Source organism: Dromaius novaehollandiae, chromosome 3 (assembly GCF_036370855.1).
Source record: "Dromaius novaehollandiae isolate bDroNov1 chromosome 3, bDroNov1.hap1, whole genome shotgun sequence".
NCBI classification, from domain to species: Eukaryota; Metazoa; Chordata; class Aves; order Casuariiformes; family Dromaiidae; genus Dromaius; species Dromaius novaehollandiae.
The window spans coordinates 3,237,544-3,258,854 of NC_088100.1; the positions used below are offsets into that span (position 1 = coordinate 3,237,544).

The 21,311-nt window shown below is 45.5% G+C and overlaps 1 protein-coding gene across 1 annotated transcript; it reads left to right on the forward strand.

Moving 5' to 3' along the window:
- Window positions 1-1,560: 1,560 nt before the first annotated feature.
- PRSS55 (serine protease 55) lies at window positions 1,561-20,869 on the forward strand. Its single transcript, XM_026101987.2, has 5 exons — window positions 1,561-2,095; window positions 3,665-3,854; window positions 4,805-5,052; window positions 7,663-7,805; window positions 18,555-20,869. The coding sequence occupies exons 1-5, from the start codon at window positions 2,041-2,043 to the stop codon at window positions 18,855-18,857; spliced, it is 939 nt and encodes a 312-aa protein (XP_025957772.2). The 5' UTR covers window positions 1,561-2,040; the 3' UTR covers window positions 18,858-20,869.
- The last annotated feature ends 442 nt before the right edge of the window (window positions 20,870-21,311 follow it).

A 21,311-nucleotide genomic window follows, 5' to 3' on the forward strand; every position in this document is an offset into this window, starting at 1 on the left:
ATGGACAGACAGCGGCAGCAGAGGAGATGATGACAGGTTTGTCCCACCCTTCCAGCCTGCTGATTACAGTACTTAAGAGTGATGGGAGACATGGGGTTGAGCCTCTCATGAGTCTCCGATTCTGGAGATCGTCCTAATCGCTAAGCTTAAAGCTGGTGTATCACCCTGTCTCCTCTTGCAGCTGGGTGTAAAGGAGTAACTCTGCTTTTCTTCAGGGGCATCTCTTGAGGGCCTGATGGTGGGAATCCAGAGACACATACGCAGCATTTCTTTTCGGCTGTCTTTGTGGCATTCCGCTCCATGCTTGGGTTTAACGTGGTTTCCCACTCACTGTCTAGATTTCTAGGCTCATTCAGGCCCCCAACCGCTCCCTTGAGCCCAAATGCTTCCTGTAAGTACCACGATCCTGTTTCAAGCCTGGAGCAACTAAATTTGTGCCTCAGATATTCAGTCTTTTGGCCCATAAATCCACTGCTGAAGTCCTGTGTGGTTTATCCAGAGACAGGCAATGAGTCTGTGTCAGACAAATTATCCCTCCAGAATACTTTGCTCCTCGGCTGACGCTTAGCTGATTCCAGTCTCAAAAGCAAGACGGAACATGTCCTTTTAGCAGGATTATTCCTGGGACAAGCTCGAGGAGAGTTACCTCTGGCAGGATTGCCATGTGAGGCTCTTTCTGGAGATGCCCCAAAATGTTCCCACATCACACTTGAGATCTTTGGTTGCTATGGTAACTGAATGCCTGTTGTTAACATGTTGTGCCACTGAATTGTTCTGTTGCTCACTGTCAAGGAAACCAGCACTTTCATCTAATTTCGTAGGCATGGGGTGACATAAAAGCTAAGAAGAGAGGAGAATAGTCTGACTTTCCTCCTATGCCTTTTTAACCTCTGTGTAATTCAGACTTCAGTGGGATAACTCCTGATTTCCTCCAATGTACAAGGCAAAACATTTCATATACCGAATCATTCAGATGCTCAGAAAATGCTGCTCAGTTCCCTTCTGTCCTTTCTCCTCCTTTCTCTCCTACTCCGTGCTAGAGTTATTGTCTTTAAGCAGAGTGGAAAGTCTTTGAAGAATGGACTGTTCTGTCCTTAATATAGCAGGGCTCAGCTGTGACCCTGGTTGAGGTTTTTAAGTCCTGCCCCAATGAAAATAAAGTGTCAGGATTTATAAATCAACATAGATAGGTCCATTGATGCCAAAATTGGCCTACACCAATATATTTTGCCCCCCCCCCCATTAATTATGAAATCACTCCAGGGTGGAAATTTGGTCCGGTACCCTTTGCAGTTGTTGCTGAAGGTACAAATAGTACCTGGGATAAAAATCTGTAAAGGTGGAATGTCAGTGATTCAGCTTAATGGATTGCTTTATAAGTTGGGTTTTGGCCTTGCAAGCGATCCTCGCCCACAATCCACCAGGAAGAAGGGGGCGGCTGCCTGAATGCCTTTGACAGCATAGTCTTGATTCAGCACTATTTGAAACCTATCCTACCACAGAGCTGCCGCTTCCTTCTGGGAACATACAGATGGTCTAAACAAAAAAGAGAAAATTCAAAGTTTGATAAAGTTCAGCACTTTTCAGAGTCAAAGACAAAAACTGACACAGGACCGGCAGCTAATGTCTTTGGAGAGAGACTATGATTCAAGAAACAAAATTTATAGCACCCAGCTCGTGAAGTCCAACATTATGATATCTGATGAAATTTAGTCCAGGATCCAGGTAGGACTTCCAGTTCTGTCCTATCCCTATCATCCGTAAAGCAAATCTCAAACCTCTTGGAAATGGCTAAGCTGTTGGCCAGCACGGCATGAGCTTTCGTTCATCACCTTAGAAAGGATAGTATTCAACTGTGATGTCAGCAGAAAGAAGTGGATTGCGTGATGTCACATCTGTTAGGAATATCCTAGTGGCCTCTAGCAGGGGAACTTGTTGCCTTTGGTGAGAATACAGCGTGGGGGCAATGTCCTGAGGTGTCTGCAGAAGTCTCACTGCTCTGAACATGGTGAAAGAGCATTGGATTAGAATGGGATTAAAATGTTGGTCCTTACCCTCTGGTTTTTCACTCCTCTAATCAGCAGCATCCATGCAGGTAAGTGGATTGTTATAAACATGCTTTCCTGTTCTCAGTTACAGCATAGTCACTCCATAGCCTTAGTACAAGCGAGAAGAGAGGCAGGTCCTGGTGTATGGGCTACCAGCTCCTGGGTGCCCTGCTCCAGGTTGAACCTTTCAGTACCTTCTGCTGGAAAAGACCTTCCAGATGTGAGCCGCATGCATGTGAATCTTGGTGTTCACTTCTCCAACTGTGTAATAATTTCCGCAGACATGGGGAGATAGTGAGGTACAGACCGCTGTGTCCAATGAACTCTCACATTTGAAGAAATTGCTTTCAGTGCTTTTTCCACTAGCTGTTTTCATTACCATAGACATGCATGATTTCCAGCCTCCGGGATATATATCCTTGGATGCAGGATATCTAATCAGCTGAAGCTGTGGTCCTTCTAACTATAGGTGGAATTTATCTCAGCAGACTTTAGCCAGCTAAAAACCTCATGTCTGATCTAACCTAAGAGATATATTCATCTCTAAGTGGAGATTTTGTTCCATCTATCAGAGACGCCTATCTTAGAATGGGCTGAATCATCTTCTAAAGGTACCTCGCTCTCTCCATTAACTGCAAAAATAGGCTTGCTTACACTAGATTTTTATCTTTTAGATGACTAAAATTTAGGTGAGATAAATGCAACTTGGACAGCTAACTCAAGCCTTTGAGGGGAAATAGCAAGTGGGAAATGAGAGGTATTATTGCCAGCATCTTTCTCGTTAGTGAATATTGTGTCCAATTCTGGTGTCCAGTCCTCAAAAATAATGTTGGCAAAGTAGAGAAGATTTCAAAAAGACATAGAGAGATGACTCATATTCTGGAATGACTGCCTTAGTGTGAGAGACTAAATGTACTCCATTTAGTTATCAAAGAAATGGTGTGAAAGAACTGATCGCAATTTATAAATGCCTGTGTGAATGAGAACGAAAATTCGGATTAAAGGGGCCCTTTAACTCAATGAAAAAGATCACATAAGATCCAGAGGATGGAAACTGCAACCGGATTAATCAGACCAGATTGTCACAGTCTCCACCAGCTGAACTCTTTTGATCAAGACTGAATGTCTTGACAATAGCGTTCCCTTCATCCTGACTTACTGCTTGATGCATGAACTAACTGGTGAAATTCTCCAGCTCCCACTGTGCAGAAGATCACTCTGCAGAAGACCCCCCCTCCAAAAAGCAGAACCAAACCCCATTGCCTACGTCCCCTTTCCTTCTAGCTGGGGCACTGGAGCATTTGAAGTCTCCATGAACCATGGTGTCTAGACCACGTTGCTGGAAGCACCAGTGGATGCCCCCTTTCTTTAGGTAGTTTATTTGCTTGCCCTGCTGCAGCTGTGGTACAGCCCAGACACATGCAATGCTTGTTGCAAACAGGCTTGGCTAAGACCAAGCAGAACTCTGTGAGGCATGCAAAACCCACCCAAGAAGTGATGAAAACTGACCCGGGTTGAATAGCTGGTGGTACCCAAGCGAGTTTAATGCAGGACTGAGGATGTCTGTGCTCACCTACGGTCCTGGTTCTTAGCAATGTGTCATGTTTTGTGCCTAGAGTGTGGCCTCAGACCATCTCACCAGCCTTCTCTGGGGAATGGTGGAAGGATCATAGGGGGGACAGACGCCAATGCTGGTGATTTCCCCTGGCAAGTGAGCATCCAGAGCAAAGGGAGACATTTCTGCGGAGGCACCATCATCAGCAGCTGGTGGATTTTAACCGCGGCACATTGCTTTGTGAAAGAGCTGTGAGTATTGAGCGAAGCCAGGCCGGCTAGGGCGCGCTCCCCAGGCACGGGGGGAGGCACTGTGGGGTGATAACACTTCTCCCCACGGGTGTAGGGTATGTGTGACCTTGGGATCAAGTATAAAGTACATGGAGCTGGTGACTGAGCCAGAGAGAGAGAGACCTGAACATAGGAATCATCTCCTTTGGCAAAAACAGGTCCATTTTTGATGAGGGATGTCACAACAAAAAAGTATACAAATCCGCATAGCCGGGAGATGCGGGATGGGGATATTTTGAAGGATGGCGTGAGCAGTCTAGCATAAATGCTCATGATGTTGTGCTGATGCCCCCCCCCCCCTTCCTCCACAACGAGTTCCTGTATGCCTACACAGATTGCAATAACATGAAAAAAGCAGGTGTATTCCATTCTGGCTTATTCTGTCCCCAAAATTACCTCTGCTGTCATATAGCAAACACCTTCACCTTGCAGAGGATCTGATAGAAATAAATCCAACTGTTTCTGGATAAATCAACCCTGTGCAATGCCCAGCAGCAGAATCCAGCCCCCTGTGAGCCCTCTCCGAAATACGGTGGGTTCAAGAGTGGGGCTGCACGGTGACAAATGGCCTGCGGCAGCCGAGCTGGAGCAGCTGGCTGGTGGCAGCACAGTCCGGAGCAGCCAGCCCAGGACACAATGATCCCGAACAACCAGCCTGCTCCATCTGTTCATTAGCACCTGGGCTGTTTATAACTTCTGTACATTCATATTCTGCCTCTGCACCTCTTTTCCCCTGAAAATTAGCTCTTGGCTAAAAGTGAGGGTGGATTTCTGTGGTATTTATAGCTAACCCTACTGCTGCAATTTGCTGACCACTACCCTACACTACTCAGGAGGAGAAGGCATCAACCTTTGTAACACAAAGTCTTCATGTTTTCTCATACCTATATTGCTTCTCTTTCATTAATAAGGCCACCAGATCTCACTGTTGTGGTGGGGGGCATAGACCTGAGCCACAAGCTGGAAAAGAAAAAGCTGGACAGCTTGATTCTCCACGAAAACTTTGACAGTGAGAGCATGGAAAATGATATTGCTTTGATCCTGCTTGACTCTCCCATCCAACTCAATGAACAGAAAATGCCCATCTGCTTGCCCTTCATAAGTGACCTCCACGTATGGAAAGATTGCTGGGTTGCTGGATGGGGCACCACACTTGCAGGTGAGAGGCTGTCAGGAGATGTATTGGCTAATGAAGGCTGGTATGTATTCATTTAATGCATAAGTTCTTCCCTGGCAGGGATTGCCACGTTGACGTCAATCCCTTTCTCCTTTGTAAACACATCCAGATCTTTCAGCCTCTTCACATTCACTAGTTCTGAGTTCAGTGCAGGAACCAGTCACCTCCTGAGCCCCCAGAGAAAAGTACCTGATATTCTGAGCACATACGTTTAGGCTGAAACCCTAAAGCTCATATTTGCTTTCCAAGAGCTCAACTTTCTCTCTTGCATTTTTCAGCACCCAAAGTTAGAGAAGCCCCACACTGGTGGGCAAGTTAGGCTGGGTCTGAAGTGGTCTGGAGGTCTAGGGTTGTCCTTGGGTTAATGCCTCCATGAACCATATTGATGCAATCGATTCTGGCCAGCCCTCTTCATTCATTTAGCAGAGCAGGTTGCCATTGCTAATTGCTCTGGTTGAAGCCCTAATGAAAGTTGCTCTGACACTGAATGTGACCCAAAATGTCTATCCTGAACAAATGTCAGCAAATGGATAATGGGCTATTTCATTATTGGAAAACGGTAATCAGGACATTGTGGGCAGTGCTTAAGCCTTGGGGCTTTAACAGACCTTCCTGGGATATGGTTAGTTACAGTGCCATTTAATCCTTGTTACTCAATATTGTGGGGCTATTAACTCCCTCCTGAACCTCTACGTTTTACTCCCTCCTGAACCTCTACGTTTTCCTTCCTATCCTTCATTTGCCTCACAAAACAATAAAACACAACACAACATCATGTTACAGTTGTCAAACTCTCCTTTTTCACCAAGGTTACATGCTCTTAGAAACCAAAAAGGAAGGGGCTATTGCAGAGTTGTGGTAGAACCTGGCAGGACTGCAGCATACTGCAGCGTTTTTGGAGACTCTGGCTTTGGGGCTGCATCGGAGGAGAGCATTTCCCTCTCCATTTTCTTCAGTGTCATGGACTCCAGAAGCACAAGGACTTCCTCAGACTTTGATCCCCTTTTGACAGTGGGTTTCTGTAGCTGCTTTTCTTTAATTAGCCTCTTGGCAAAATGCTTGGTGCAGGGGTGTCCCTTTGCTGGCACCGTTGATTTCACTTTGGAAAATCTCCCTGTAACCTAAATTGCAACCTATGGGAGGTTAATTCACCTGGCTCTTGCACACACCTCTGCTGTTGCGGAGACGTTTCAGAAGAAACCTGGGAGAAGCTGGTTGTGGTGGGGAAGATGTACAATGGTGTGATATTGGCTGTACCAAAAACTAATGGTCTCTACTAGGGACTGAGCCCTGGAGCACTAAACACCAATGCAAATAAATGCAACTAGTGGGCAGCTAAGTGATCCCTATTGCTCAAGCTGAATCCCACCTTGACATTTTGCCGAGGGATGTTGGAGGCAAGCCCACTCCCTCTGAATGACGCATTGCTTCGGGGTGGGGGGAAATGGGTAATTTCTCATCTCTACCAGCCTTTTGTCGATGGGCATCTCTCAGATGGCATCTCATGTGACAGATGGCAGCTGACTCTCCTTCAACTGCAGTCAGTTAGACATCAAGTCACATGGAGCCACCTCCATGGAGATGCCTACGTGAAAGCATTTTAATCTGGGGGCTGCCTTCTGTGAAGCTATCACATGTTAGTTGGGAAAGAGACATGACGCCTTTCTAGCTTTTAGATACTACCTCTGAGTCCCTCTTTCATGAAGGTGCAGGGAGGATGTAGCTCAGTGAAATATGGAAGAAGGAGTGAGTTTCTGAAAAATCTATGGGTCTTCCCCGAGCAGCAACATCTCCCAAAATTCAGTTTTATCCTTCAGATTCAGATTCATTTTGAAGAGAAGCGTGGGCGAAATGAGTGGGTTTTCCATGTAGCCATGAATATTTTTGGTCTTTTCCTTGCTTGCTGTTGCACCCCGTGATCTCTATTTTTCCATCTCAGGGAAGAACAAAATGGCTGTTTCCACTGTGTACTGATGTCCTGAGTACCACTTTGGGAACGATATGGCCAGTCTCCTGGGTGAGGCATGGCCTCACAGCCCCCCAGGAAAGGATGGTGCTAGTGAGGAGAACAAGATCTTCAGTTCCAGGGGAGGCTCGATGGACTTGGCTCCTCGGACTGGGCCCCCCACACTAAGTCCCCTAGAAACATGAGTAAGACACCAGAGCGGTGCAGTGCACCTCATCTCAGAGCATCACCAACACCAAAGGGATAAGCGGTTCCTTTGGGGATCTTCCAGCTGTGCCGTATCCCAGAGCTTATCTGCAAAAATAAGTGACTTTTTAATCCTGTTTAGTTATCCTCCACTCCCCTGGATTTTGGCTTTCCCCATTAACACCTTCCTCCTGCTCTCATGCTATCTACTCTCCTTACGAGGAGCACAGACTTTACCCTGCCCAGATGAGGCAGCCCCTACAAGCCCCCATGACCTCAAGACTGTACAGTTGTGCCCTGCCACCCTCTTGCCTCAAGATGCTATAGAAATTCGGCTGAAAGCCGTCCCTTGGGCTAGTGTCCTGCTGTGGTTTCACCCGTAACTGTGTTGCTCGATAGGATTTGCTAATCCTCCCTCCCTTCTCTCCCTCGCCGGATAGGGATCTCGGTGGCGGCATCCCAGGTGCTGCAGAAAGTGGAGGTGAAGCTGATCAGCAGGGAGCAGTGCTTGGAGTGGATCCCGCAGCTAGCGGACGGCATGCTGTGCGCTGGCCTCGAGGAAGGAGGAAAAGACGCCTGCCAGGTAAAGTAAACAGGCTCCAGGACTGTCGCGCTGCCTATGGGGGTGCAGAGAGATAAACATCGATCCTTTCCACCGTTTCCTGGGGTTGGTAATGCTTCTCTGCAGGAGGCCAGGGCAGGAAACTCGGGGTCCAAGCAACGGACTGAGTGCCTTGGTGCATAGCAAATGCGTATCGACCCGGCTAGCGGGTGTGCGGGCCTCTTGGGGTTGGGAGGAAGCCATGGGTCTGTGGCTGCATCCCTGTGGGGACCCAAACACCTTGCTGAGCTGACAGACCTTGCCACACACATCCCCCCCCCCCCCCCCCCCCGCCCCGACCTGACTCCCTCCTGCAGCAGGAGAGACATGTTTCCTCCGGAAGGGAAATGGCCAGCTGAAAGGAGGGAGAGGGAGGTGAGTGGTCCCCAAGATGTCCCTTGGATGGTAGACAGTCTTGGCTGGCTTCAGGCAAAAGGGTTTGGACTTTTGTCTCGTGGCAATTTAAAAACCTGCTGGTTGCTGCTGCCAAGCTGTGCAGCAGCTGGGGTGGTGGGAGGAGAGGTCTCGCGTCCCTGCAGAGAGGGCTCAGCACGGCCCTGGCTGGTTCCTCCTCCTGCTTGGTTTCCCCGCAGCCTTGTGCATGGCAGTGCTGCTGTCTCGAGATTAAACACAGGAAAGAGAAAGGGAAATTTGTCTAGTAGGGTCAAAGCCAAAGAACTGGCTGGGAAATTCAACTCAGGAGTTTGAATATTAGAAACTTTCTCCCCATGAGGTCTTGGTTCTGGTCCAAAGGTCCTACAATAGCACAGCAGGGTTTTCTGTGAGTACCAGAGCTAGAGGAGTCTGATTGCGATCTGTGGCACGGGATGATGAACTTCTGCAGCGCAGTTATAATGAGTTCAAGCTGTAGTTGATAGCAGAGACTGCTCAGGGGAGAGAGCTGACAAAAACGCCCAAATGAGGAAAAACCTCACTCAGAATTTGTGCCTTCAGAATGTACCCCACCGTCAGGATTTCCCTCCTGATGCCAGATAGAGTCTGACAGCCAAAAGAAGCCTTTGCTTGCATGGCATCTAACCCCTAACCCCTTCTCCCAGTGCTGAATAAGGGCTGAGCTCCCCCTGCGGCCTCTTCTTCAGTGGAAACAGGCCCAAGGTCTCTCCTCCACTCACCCAGTTTCATGACATGTTGGAAACCAGCCAGCAGTTTTTCTTAGAAGTGTGTGTGTGTATCTGCAGGGGGACAGATGGTCAGACACGTGTGCACAGCTTCATCCTGTAGGACTCATTCGCTCGGGGAACCAGACTAACAACCAGGACCAAGAGCTGTCCCCTGCCCTATGGGCAAGGACAGCGGGATGCAGGAGTCGGGGACCGCAGGCTGCGGGGAGCTGGAGCCCTTAGCTGGGCGGAAAAGGGGAAGCTCTGCTCTGCAAAATCATTCTTTGATTAGCCAGAGAGCATCTGTCTCTGGAGCCATTCATCTAGTGACTTTCACCTCCATTAAATTCAATCAGAAAAATTTTAAAAAGAAAACTGCCACAGGATAACATTAACATGATTAAAGAATGCACTTCCCAGCCCGGCCTTAAGTTCTGCATCTGAATTATGCTGGTGAAACAGCAAGAGCACTTGTGCCCAACAAAATGAATCTCCTGTATTCAAAAAGCTGACGAGGGTGCTATTTTGATCTACAATATGTCAGAGTAGACTGAGAAATGAACTAGAAATGTGAGCTTTCCAAGCAGTGGAAGTGTGCAAAGATTATACGTGTGATAATGTTGATAAACCAGCAACTGCCCACTTTTAGTGGCAGTTTGTCCAGGCAGAGATGTCTTGCAACCTGAAATAATGAGAATGAGACAGAAACATACCCTAGGCTAGAACTGGAGCTGTTCAGGGGTGAAACAGATGACATGACTTTCCTTCAGAATTTGCTGATTAGCTGGAAAGGGAAGCATTTTGCTGAGGGACAGTTTTCTGGGAAGTGCTGAGTGAATTCAGACAGGGAAGCAGACACATTTTGGCCTTGTGAGGCTGGTTGAGAAGGCTGGTGGCTTGCCCATACTCGGGTGGCTGGTAAGGAGCTGGGGGACCAGTTCCAAACCTGAAGCTTCTTCTGCAGGATGGACCCCCAGAGCATCCAGGTCCTCTGTGCTGGATAGGTAGCAAGGCACATTGTAGAAAGTGCAATCTATTCAACTATACTATTCCATAAAGATTTTTTTTTAAATGGTTTGGGTTTTGTGTCAAGTGAGAATGAGGACAGATTTCAAAATAACAAAAGCTTCTACAAAGTGGATATGATTTCTTTGAATAGCTCTGCAGGAAATCTATCCTACTACAACTCTTGGATATGACCTTCATGCATGTCTGGGGCACTCAGATAGGATTAGAAATTTGGGACTGTGGTTTAAACGTAGTTGGATGGGCTGAGATAAGCTCTGGGTGATGAGGTGATAAAAGAAATATGGCTTTTACATATTAAACTCCTAGCCATGTTTCAAAGTTTAGGCCCTGCCCATGCACCTGGAAACAGGCACAGGGGAGAGGAATCTTTTTTTCCTATTTAGTCAGACTTACAGGTACTCTTCTATCCAAATTCTAGATCCAATCTTTAACGGATTTTGGAGACTCTCTGATCTACCTATTACCTATTGCTGATATGACATAGTCAGCAGTAGATGAAGCTGAACTCACACATCAGTCCCTGTGGGCAGATACACCTGAGCGAACTGTTGGTACTATCAACGAGGCAGAGCAGCTCCGAGCACAGCTGCCATCCAGGCTAACCAGCTCTCCCAAGTGATTCCCAGACAAGAGTTAGATGGGCCAGGAACCATCTCCAATAACCACTTTGCATTCAAGTACCCCAGTTTAGAGGTTAAGATGAACCCTCTGGTCAGAGACCTCTGGTCAGAGACCAAGCCATGCCAATATCGAGTTTGCTGGTGTAGACATGGTCAGCGTAAACCTAGAAGCAATGCACAGCGCAGGCTCCAGAGCTGTCTGGACATGAACTAGGCATAAGCCTTAGGTTAACCTTTCCTGAGCTCTGCTGAGAATCAGGATACACTTCTTCATATTCAGAGCCAGACTAAGATGGACAGGTTGCATCTAGACCCATTTTAAGTCCACGTGTTCCCATCCTGGGGCCAATGGATTACCAGGATAGGTCTCTGCATTGCATGCCATTTGCGTGCTGGATTTTCCCCATTGCATTCAATCTTTGCAAACTGATTTTGCACAAGTAACTAGAGCCACACAGATAAGTGTGGCCTTCACAGAGGCCTCACTCAAAAGTTTTATCCTACGGACCACTGCCTTAATACGCGCTTGGCAACAGATCATGAATAGAAAGGTTCAGACTTTTCACCAGCTGCCATCATACTAGTACCAGAGCATGACTAATTCGTGGATCACTGACTATGTTTCTATCATAACTCCAGGAGATTGAATAGCAGAGCTCCCAAGTATTTGTACTTTAAAAAAAAATCCATTCACTTAAAAAGCAAAATCTATTGTATAACAATTCCCTAACGGTTCTTCAGACAAATATATGGATTGACTGTGAATTAACACTAACAGGGTCTGTAATTGACTTATAGTTCTATTTAGTCAGTAACATTAGCATTAATGGATGTTCTTGGAGTACAAGTGCTAAAGAACAGACACTAGAGATGGCCAATGTGTTATTTTTTGTATGCTACATTTCTTCCATGACCCCATGAACCACAATTTATATCTAATTCCTTGCTTTCTTAAGCATCTTTTGTTAGGCTCTGGTGCGATGGTAACTTGAACAATAATTAGAGTATAAGGGACTCACAAAGCAAATGCCTCTTCAGTGTCTTGCCTATCCAGACAAAATCCAGTAAATGGCCCAATTATATCTCAGAGAGTTTCTGCAAAAGAGGTCTGTGGGGGCAGTTCAGAAATGTGGTGATTAGGTTGGAATTTCAGCTTCAGCTGGAAGTCACAGTTCACATATAGTTCAGGTCAACAGCAGATGAAGGAGGGCCCAGGACCGGCCTGACTTCTACGGGAATGAATCATTGTGTGGCCATAAACAAGCAGAGGGATCCTTCCAGTTCAGCCTTGTCCCACCCTCCTCCCTCTGCGTAGGGCTCATCACTTGCTGAAGGTACCTACCCCCTTCCAGTGGTGATCATGGGCATTTCTGATAAATGTCATAAACGATGATAGAATTCATTCAGGGATCTGAATTTTCATTTCTTTAATTAGTTGAAAAAAGCAGTGAAGGACCTCTTTCCTTCACCTGTAATAGGTCCTGCCCACATATGCTGTGAGCAATTTGGAGAGAGACATTCATATTTACAGCACCTGGGATGCTCAGGGCTCTACTCACCCCCACGTAGCTGTAGAAGTAGCTGTAGCTGTTGACACCCTGTGTGAGATTTGTCTGGTTTGAAGCAAATGTCTCTTCTACAGCTATCTGAATCTAGCTAGTCACTGGGGATCCTTCTCCATCAATTTTGGAGAAGCAAGAATTTCTGAGATGTGGGTCATCTGGACTGTTTTAGCAGTCCAGAGATGAGTGTTTTCTGCTCACCATTAACTAAAAGCAAGTCCAGGGTGTCGAGCTCATAGGGAGATGAAAGGCTCCAAGGCAAGACGGTTGCCTACACATAAGTGTCTCGTGTCATTTTAGATGCCCCAAGTTATACTCCTGGCATCCAGCTGCTCCCTGTCTCAAATTGTGCCCCAGTGGTGGTAATGGGTTGTAATGGGAGCTCAGACACCTACTCTGGAAATGCCTAAGAGAGGTGATCAGTCTGGAGCCGAACTCAGCCCTCGTGGTCTCACTTGATCTGTGTATAATAGTAAGTGCTAAACCCGTGCAGAAGCGACAAAAGCTTTTGCCTCCTTTTGCTGGTGCTAATGCGGCTTGAAAGCCAAAAAGGGAACACTTGTGAAACAGAATTCTTTAAAGTAGAAAGACTGCAAATGAAAATCAGGCCCATACAGATAAATTATCGACTGGAGAAGCACAGAAAAGGTCACAAACCTGAGAAACATATCTTGTAATGAATCCCTTAAGCTGTTCAAAATATCTGAGAAAAGGTTGAGAAATGGTGTGATTGCAGTAGGTACCTGTATGGAGAGTATCTGTATGAGGCCTGAGGTTATAGACCCTTCTGTCTAGCAGACAAGGGGATCCTGGAGGCTAGGAGTTGAAGCTGACATCAGTTCAATTCAAAATTATCTTACTATTGTGCCTTACCTTAATATTGAAGAGTGTGACCCACTCACCAGCCTTGTGATGGATTCTCTGTTGCCAAAAAATTACTAATATGAAAGGGTGGGGTTTTCTTGTTTTGTTTTGGTTTTTTTTTTCCATAAAGGACACTGGTTTAAATAGGAAGGAATCCTGGGAAGCCCCAGAATGAAGCCATAGAAAAGCTTTTCGGGATTTACACTCTGACAAATTTACCTCTGATGGGTACCTTTTATGTGTAGCTCATAAGAATTAGAATATTTCCCCTCCATCCCATGAGTTTGTATAGCTTTGATCATTTGATCATTTTATGATAAGGGCAGGGAAGCGAACACATTCAAGCTGTGGTGGCTTAATTCTTTAATCTATCAAAAACATTCCTTCCTAGTGCAAGGACCTGGGATGTTGATAATGTCCCACATCTCTTCTACTTTCTTCCTCTGGCACCCTACAGCTGTAGCTTTCAGTCCCTCAAACTGAAGTTCTTTGGTTTGCCATAGGGGGTCCAGAATTATTTCGTGTGCCCCGTGAGTGAGTGTGTGGGGAGCAGAACATCTCTGGATCCAGCTGAACAAAAAGCCCTATTGTGTGCTTGTCCTCAGAGTGGGGGAATGGATGTGATGACTCAGAGGCGCTGCTTCTCATTCAATTATAGTGAGTCAACACAGCTTTAAGGGAAAGTCATGACTCACAGATATATTCAAATTCTTTGAAGGAGTCGACAAGCATGTGGCAGAGGGTGATCCAGCTGATATAATGCGCTGAGATTTCCAAAATTCTTTTAATGAAATTTCTCACCGAAGACTTGCAGAGAAACTGAACTGTCATGAAGTAGAAGGACTTCTGTTTGAGAGGCAGGAAATGCAGAGGAAGGATTTAACAAGAGAGGGGTCTCACAGGGGGAGTCTCTTTGGGATCTGTGCAAGGAATTGTGCTGTTCAGGGAGGGCAAATGCTGAGACAGGGAAGTTTGCTGATGCCACGATGTTATTTAGAGTGGTCAAAGTTAAAACTGGCTGTGAAGAGGTGCAGCAGGCTCTCATTATCCTGAATGACTGGAGGTTAAAACAGCAGATGCAATTCACTGCTGATAAATGCAAAGTAATGAATATAAGGAAAAGCAGCTCCAGCTGTACACATACAATAATGGGCTCTAAACTAGCTATTACCACGTAAGAAGATCTTGGAATAACTGTGGATAGTCCTTCAAAAACATCAGCACAAGGCTGTATGGAGGTCAAAATGGCAATGAGAACATTATGAATTAGTAGGAAAGGAAGAGGCAGCAAAACAGAGCACATTGTAATGGCAGGGCACTAATCTTGGAGGCCTACATCTTGTATGTCGTGTGCAATTCCAGTCCACCTCGTCTGAGAAAGAAGGTAGTGGTTTCAGAAAGGGAACAGCGTAGAGTAAGAAGGATGAACCGGGGCATGAAATGGCTTCTGGATGAAAAGGGAATAGCAAACCAGGACTCTGAAGCCATAAAAGAAATGGCTGATGGGGATATCATAGCGATTGCTAAAATCAAGAACAGCAAGGAGAAGACAAGTCAATAGCGATAGGTTGCTGCTCTTCAAAACAGATGGAGTAGGAGCATCCAATGGCTGTATCAGGCAGCAGATTGGAAACAAAGAGAAGGAAGTATTTTTTCATCCAGCAGATAATTAAACTATGGAACTCACTGACCAGGATGTCGTGGGTATTTATCCTAAGGGATAAATGGATTCAAAAAGCAATTAAATAACTTCCTGGATGAAGATCTCTCTAAGGCTATTAACCAGTGTGATGTAAATACAGCTCTGTAAATACCTGCCCTGCTTCTCATCCTCCTTCCCCGAGCACTTGCTACAGACGACTGTCAGAGACAGGAGTCTGGGCCACACAGGTCTTTGGTCAGATGCATTATGACTGTCTTTAAGTCAGTGCCACAACAGCTATTAATGGACCCTGATGACACCTGTGTGAGCTAGGGCAGTCTTGTTCTCCCATTTATTTTCCAGCAAGGGACGGACAGAGTAGCTGCAGGCTCCTACCAGAGATATCAAACAGAGCCCAGAGGCACCATGAAAGGAATCCAGCCACCTTAGCCCAGGGCAAATATCCTGTGTTGCCTGGCTCATCTTCAGTACCTGCATGCTAAAAATGACCGTAGCCTCTTTCCTGCCACCTTCGTCTAAAGATTGTGTGGTGATAGTGAAGTAATTGAAGAAATCATCTGTTTGCAAAAGCCTTGACTTCCTGCAGCCAGGCAGCTCTAATGGCCAATGTTGTTGTTCGCATGCTGATTCCCTCCAATTTACACAGCGCTTACCAGCACAAAAATGAAACCAGCAATGACTTGCAAGGATTGTGTATCCATCTAATGAGTATCAGATGGGTTGTTCTCCCTCCCCCGGAGCTTCTCCCACCTAAGAAGATTTATGTGGCTGAATGTGTTTGTTCCGATCAATTACTGTGTTGCAGACATGAATACAAATACCAAGGAAGAAGATTACACTCTTCATCCAAAGCCCACTGAAGTCAGCAGAAAGGCTCCTGATGGTCACGAAAAGACTTTGGATGCAGTAAAAAGGATGAAACTTTTGATCAGCTTCAGTGAACAAAGTGCCTTGTTAGTCTGTGACAGTTTTTTGTACAACCCAGAACTATTCAGCAGCTAATATGTCATCACCCTCAGCTCTCCTAATGGGAGGATTAACATGCAGTTGTGGAAGGCATGAGTTCAGCACCAGATCTGATTTGATGTGGTTGGTTTTTACTCACCCTCACGTTGACAAGAAACATGCAACAGAAGCAAAGATGCTATTTTTAGTTATTTTGCTGTCCAGAAACTTGGCACTTGGACTGCAGAGCAGTAGCAGATACCTGGTTTGTGTTGCTGACCAGAAGTATTTCACTACCAGGACACAGCAGGCTGAAAGTTGAAAACAACATTTAATAAGTTCTTCGACCTTTAGAGTCATTAACCTGAACATTCATTAAGTTAGTGGTACTGGAGACATCACAGAGCTTTGTACTAGCCCGGAAACTGTGTTATTTCCACATACTCTCCTATACAAGGATGGAAAGTCTTGGGCCAACATTTTTAAGAGCTTCAAGTGGATGCAGGGATTTTCAACAGTGTCCAAGAACTGAGTGTTTTTTGCCTATCTTTAGTCCTATAAAAATCAGGGTATGATTCATCTGGGCTACTGATATAACTATGTGAGAGAGATTATCACATGCATAGGATGATTTATTCCAATATATGTTAGATATTTAAATTATATAGTTAAGGGAAATGGCATGTTAGCTGTCCAAGTTCTTTCACCCCCATACAGCAGACCTACTCTGCCCGTGTGGAACGGGATCTGAAGCAGGATTTGGTTCTCAGGGCTTGCAGATTAGTGAAATGGATTTGCAGCTGCTGCCTGGGTTTTCACAGCACTGCCGAACTCCCTCTCTGCAGGTTTTAAATTCCTTTCTGCAGCTGACAGTCCACCAGGCCCTGCAGACAGCTTGCTCTTTCCTCACCGAAATGCTGGCTGACTCCAGGCAGCACAACGGACCGGGCAAAGAACAAAACAAACATGGCTAAAGAGGCAAACAGGGAAAAGCAGATCTGATTTAAAAGGAAAAATGTGTGATCTATAGCTTTGAACACGGATTCCTGGCTCTGGCTCCTGGCTCTGCCATGGCCACGCAGCAATCACATCCCTTTTCTGCCTTACTTTTCTCAGCTATAAAATACAACGAGACTTTCCCCTCAAGGACAGTCACAAGGTATCAGGCATTAACTGGTATCGAATCATTTAAGCGTCCTGGGAGAAGGGTCCTCCAGAAGTGTGAACAGCCTCCAGAACGGACAGCGAATGCCCCGCTGGGAAGGTTTTCGTCCTGCAGCTGGTGAACGGGGTCCTGCCAGTATTCACATCTGGGGCACGGAGACCAGCCAGCGTGATGCACCCCAAGATATCTACGATCAGAGTCGTCAGCCCTTGCTGCGTCGTTGGCTCCGGAGCGGCTCCCATGCTCTTGCTTTCATTTATTATCTTTCTGTAGCAGGCTCCAAGCGCCTTCCTTTCACTACCAGCGTAATACATTTGGCCTGTTCCTGCCTTGGGGGAATTAGCAGTAAAATTCCCAGTAATTTAATTGTCTGTGCAGCCTAGAAGATGTTCATTCATTCAAACAGGATACCATAGCCAAGGACACTGATAACACGTGGGTCCAAGGTCACTGCAGGGTCACTTGTGTGATCCCCACAAATTCTTGGCCAGAAGAGATGCCTTTAGATCCTGTGTTTGCAAAGTGTCCAGTACAACCAGCTGAGATGCAGACGTAGCTGTAGTAAGAACAATTCAGTGAAGATAGTATTGAATGTCAAAGCAACATTTGCTCTGCATTTATCGTCATTTCTTCCCTCCTGTGCTCGCTTCGAGCAACAATAACAAGAAAAACAGAACAAAATTAAAAAAGATAAAAATCTTATGGGCCTGGACCCTCTATCTACTGAAATGAGTAGGAATTCTGCCATAAACTTCAGCGGCAGCAGATGAGTTGCACAGGAGACTACAACCACTCCTTATTCATTAATTAATATGCATTAGCAGCTCAGGGAAGCTACCAGAAAAAAGTGGATTGTATATTGATGACAAATATGCTTCTCAAACTGAGGCAAAAGAGAAAAGGACAACATTTCTCAGGAAGGCTACCTTGGGAAATGTGTTTGTACTGAATTTTTGTACACACCCCGTAAACTATCGGAGACAAGCTAGTAAAAAGGTACAGGCCCAATGTAGAAGGTATTTCTGTGTTATTTAGAGCAGGGACTGCACAGCAATTAAGACGTATGTCACTGTCAAGGAAAAAGCTGTACCTAGCTGGGTGCATTTTGATCCCTCCCAGAGGCTAGTTCTTCTTCTCCGTTGGGTTGTATTCAGAGATTGCATGCAGAGGTCATACGGCAGCTGAAGGGACTCTGGGCTTTCAAGCTGCCACAGCAAGCGGAAGGACTTTCCTCTGCAGACTTGCACGTGCCATGTGAGCAAAGCTCGCCCATGCGGTAGAGAGCAAGCCTGCAGTGAATTTAGTGTGGTCACAAGAAGGGATTGTCAGGCTTAGTGTTCATCTCTCGTTTAATTGCTGCAATGTTAGCGCCCAGAAACAACAGCGACGGGATTCAGCACCTACCTGCCTCGGCTTTGCAGAGGAACCAAGGACTGAGTGAGCAGTCGCAGCTGACATGCCCTTTCACTCTCAGATGTTGTCTTTTGATGACAGGATCCAAGCATCCTGCCGGGGCCAGGGGAAGATGTCGAAGATGCTGAGGGGTCTGACTGGCATTGCACTGAGCCATAACTTCCCATGGGTCTCCTCTTCTCACCTCCTTTTATTCTGTAGGTATCTCAGGTCTGAGCTGTGAAATTTGGAGCCTCCAAGCCCTCATGAGCTCTCGGTGGTGTCTGATTTTCCCATTCAGCCTCTGCGATGCAGCTCCCATCAGAGACCTGAGGTTGGATCCCACTGTAATGTCATTTTTATGCCCTAGGGGGACAGCGGGGGACCGCTGGTTTGCACCCATGGGAATACCATGAAGTGGTTCGTCATCGGCATCGTCAGCTGGGGAGAAGGTTGTGGAGAAAAGCAAAGCCCTGGGATCTACACGGCTGTTTATAGCTACCTCGACTGGATCCAGATGGAGACAGCTAGAGACGGGAAACCCTTTATTCCAGAAGGCATGGAAAATACTGCAAATAACATTGAAGTTCCTTCCAGTGCTAAGGCACAGCTGGAGTTTCTTGAGTCTCCTCTCCTTTTGTTTATCTATTTTATAGCAATTAGATTACTCTAGAGAAGATTTTTCAAAACATAATAAAAGTCAGGGCTATTGTCTCGTCCTTCTTTTTGCCACTGAACCATATATTATGTCTCGGGTCAGCCTGCTCCAGCTTACTGACATGGATGTAGACACCAAAATGAGAGATGCGATGGTGAGATGGCAAGCTGTAGGAGCATGGCTGCTTGCTGAATTCGTCACTGTGTCCCTACGCTAGAAACAAGGAAGGGAAGGTGCTGGCTGGTGTTGGCCACTGACGGCAGGACTATAATACTGGCATTTGAAAGTGTAGCTTAATATAACCAGTCAGTCTTATTTATCTGGATTGCCAATGCTGGGCTTTGTTCAGCAAAATCTGGCTGGCGGGAGAGAACTACCCTGAAAATCTACAAAAGCCTCTTGGTTTGGTAATTAGCCAAAATCCCTGAGTACATGGGTTCTGAACCCCAAATAGGGAGTATCTGGCTGCTTTCTCTGGGCTCGAACACAACCTGAATTTGAGCTCTTTTTCCTTTATCCTCTAGCCAGGCAGGCTCTCTGTGCACTGTGCAGAGTGGCTGATAAATAGCATGCAAACAAACGACAAATCAAAAGCAAATAGCATTCTTCTCTATGATAGAGGTCTATTACTTGCATTTCTGAGATGTCCAGTTCCCAGCAAAACCAGCCTGGGCTGGGACTGAGCTGGTCCTTCATGCAAGGCCGTCCTGCACTCTCCAACAGCAAAGTGCATTGTGAAATGCTTTTTGGTTCTCACAAGAAGGTTGCTTTTCTTGAAAGTGATGGGGAAGGAGGCATGCAGCAAGGTCTCCTTCATGTCCCACCTTTGCAATGGCATAAAAGCACCTGTAATTTGCAGCAATGATAAAACTCAGTGAATGTGCAATGGGACAGAACCTCACAAATTGGTTTTAATTACCTTGATACTTTCTGGCTAGCTGGTGGAGAAGCCTTGTAAATGAGAATTAATTCATCTACCTTAAGCTAATGCAAACCCATCTTGGCATAAAAGTCAGACTTTATTTTCTGTGTTATCTGAGCAGAAAATAATGCTTAATTATTATTAGTTCTGAGTAATGTTTATGAAAATTGCTCCACATTAATTTCACATGGCTGACTGGCTAATGGATACATAAGGGTCTTGTAACTCTTTGCAAAAAGACTAATAAAAGCTAAAAACAAGGGGAATATATTACTTTAGCAGCTATTAGTAGTAGACAGTGTCTGCTGGCATTAATACTCATATTTATTTTCCTTTCTATTAATAATATATCAACAGATTCTAGAAGCTATGGCAGGGGCTGGACGTCAGGAAATATTTCCTAATGCTGCAATCTATTCAGCTACCGAATTGTTTCCCCCAAAGGAAATGAGAGATGTCCTCCCGCTTGAATTATTTTAATGTAGTGATTGTATAAAGCACTCTCGTCTAGAGCACGTGGCACAGAAAAATCTTGTGCTTAGAGGGAACTGCAAAAAGACCCACTAGGTCTTTTCCATCAGTAGCATTTGCAAGCTGATAATGGTCTATGTTAAATGAAGGCAATGCTACTTAGTGGTTATAGCAGGACACTGCGGCTATGGGGTCTGGTCTGCTCTGCTGCTCCTTTACTGGATGGCCTTGGGGAAAGTCAGTTTGTGCCACTTGCCTCAGTTTCCCCACTTGTAAGTTGAGACCACAAAAGTGATTCACTTTGCTGTGTGGAAACATCCGTTCTGCAAATACAAACCAGCTATGTAGCTACGCAATAATAAATAGCAGAGGCCTTCTTCTCCCTATTTAAAACATTGCTGAGATAATCATTTTCAAATGAATTTGTCTTTGCTACTACATACACTGTTCATTTATTCGTGTGAGAATGGAAATGTTTCTCTGGTATTTCTGTGAAGTAAATAGGTCTGATGAAACTACGCTGATGAACGTACTTCCTTCCAAAAATATTTGCGTTGTGAGAGAGCACATCACCTTGGATTATGCTTTTGACGGGATGTGTTGGAGTCATACAAAATCAAAATGCAATAAATCAGTTTGTCATTAACATTTCAATGTGACCCATTAATTTTTTAAGCTTTATACCATTTCTATACTATGTTTGCTATATCATTGTATTCAGTATATGTGGCTTTAGATTATCCAAGTGAAAGTTTCCAAATGGAACTATTTCAGCTTTCCTGTTTCAGGATATAGTTTGCGATGCTGATTTTTCACTTAATTTTCAGCTCATTTCCTATTGTTCCTTCCCTCTCGCCTGCTTCATCTCCAGTCGAACCAATGGAGAACACAGAGACGGAACAAGCAGCTTGCGGAAAAGAAATGTCTCTCTTACAATATCCTTTGCTCAGTGAGCAAAGCTGGCCAAAATAAAACAACAGGCTGCTGCATGGAGCATGATGATTCAAAGTAACGCACCAAAATACAGATTTTTTTACCTCAGCACTACATCTTTAGCAGTAAATGTCAGAAGAGAA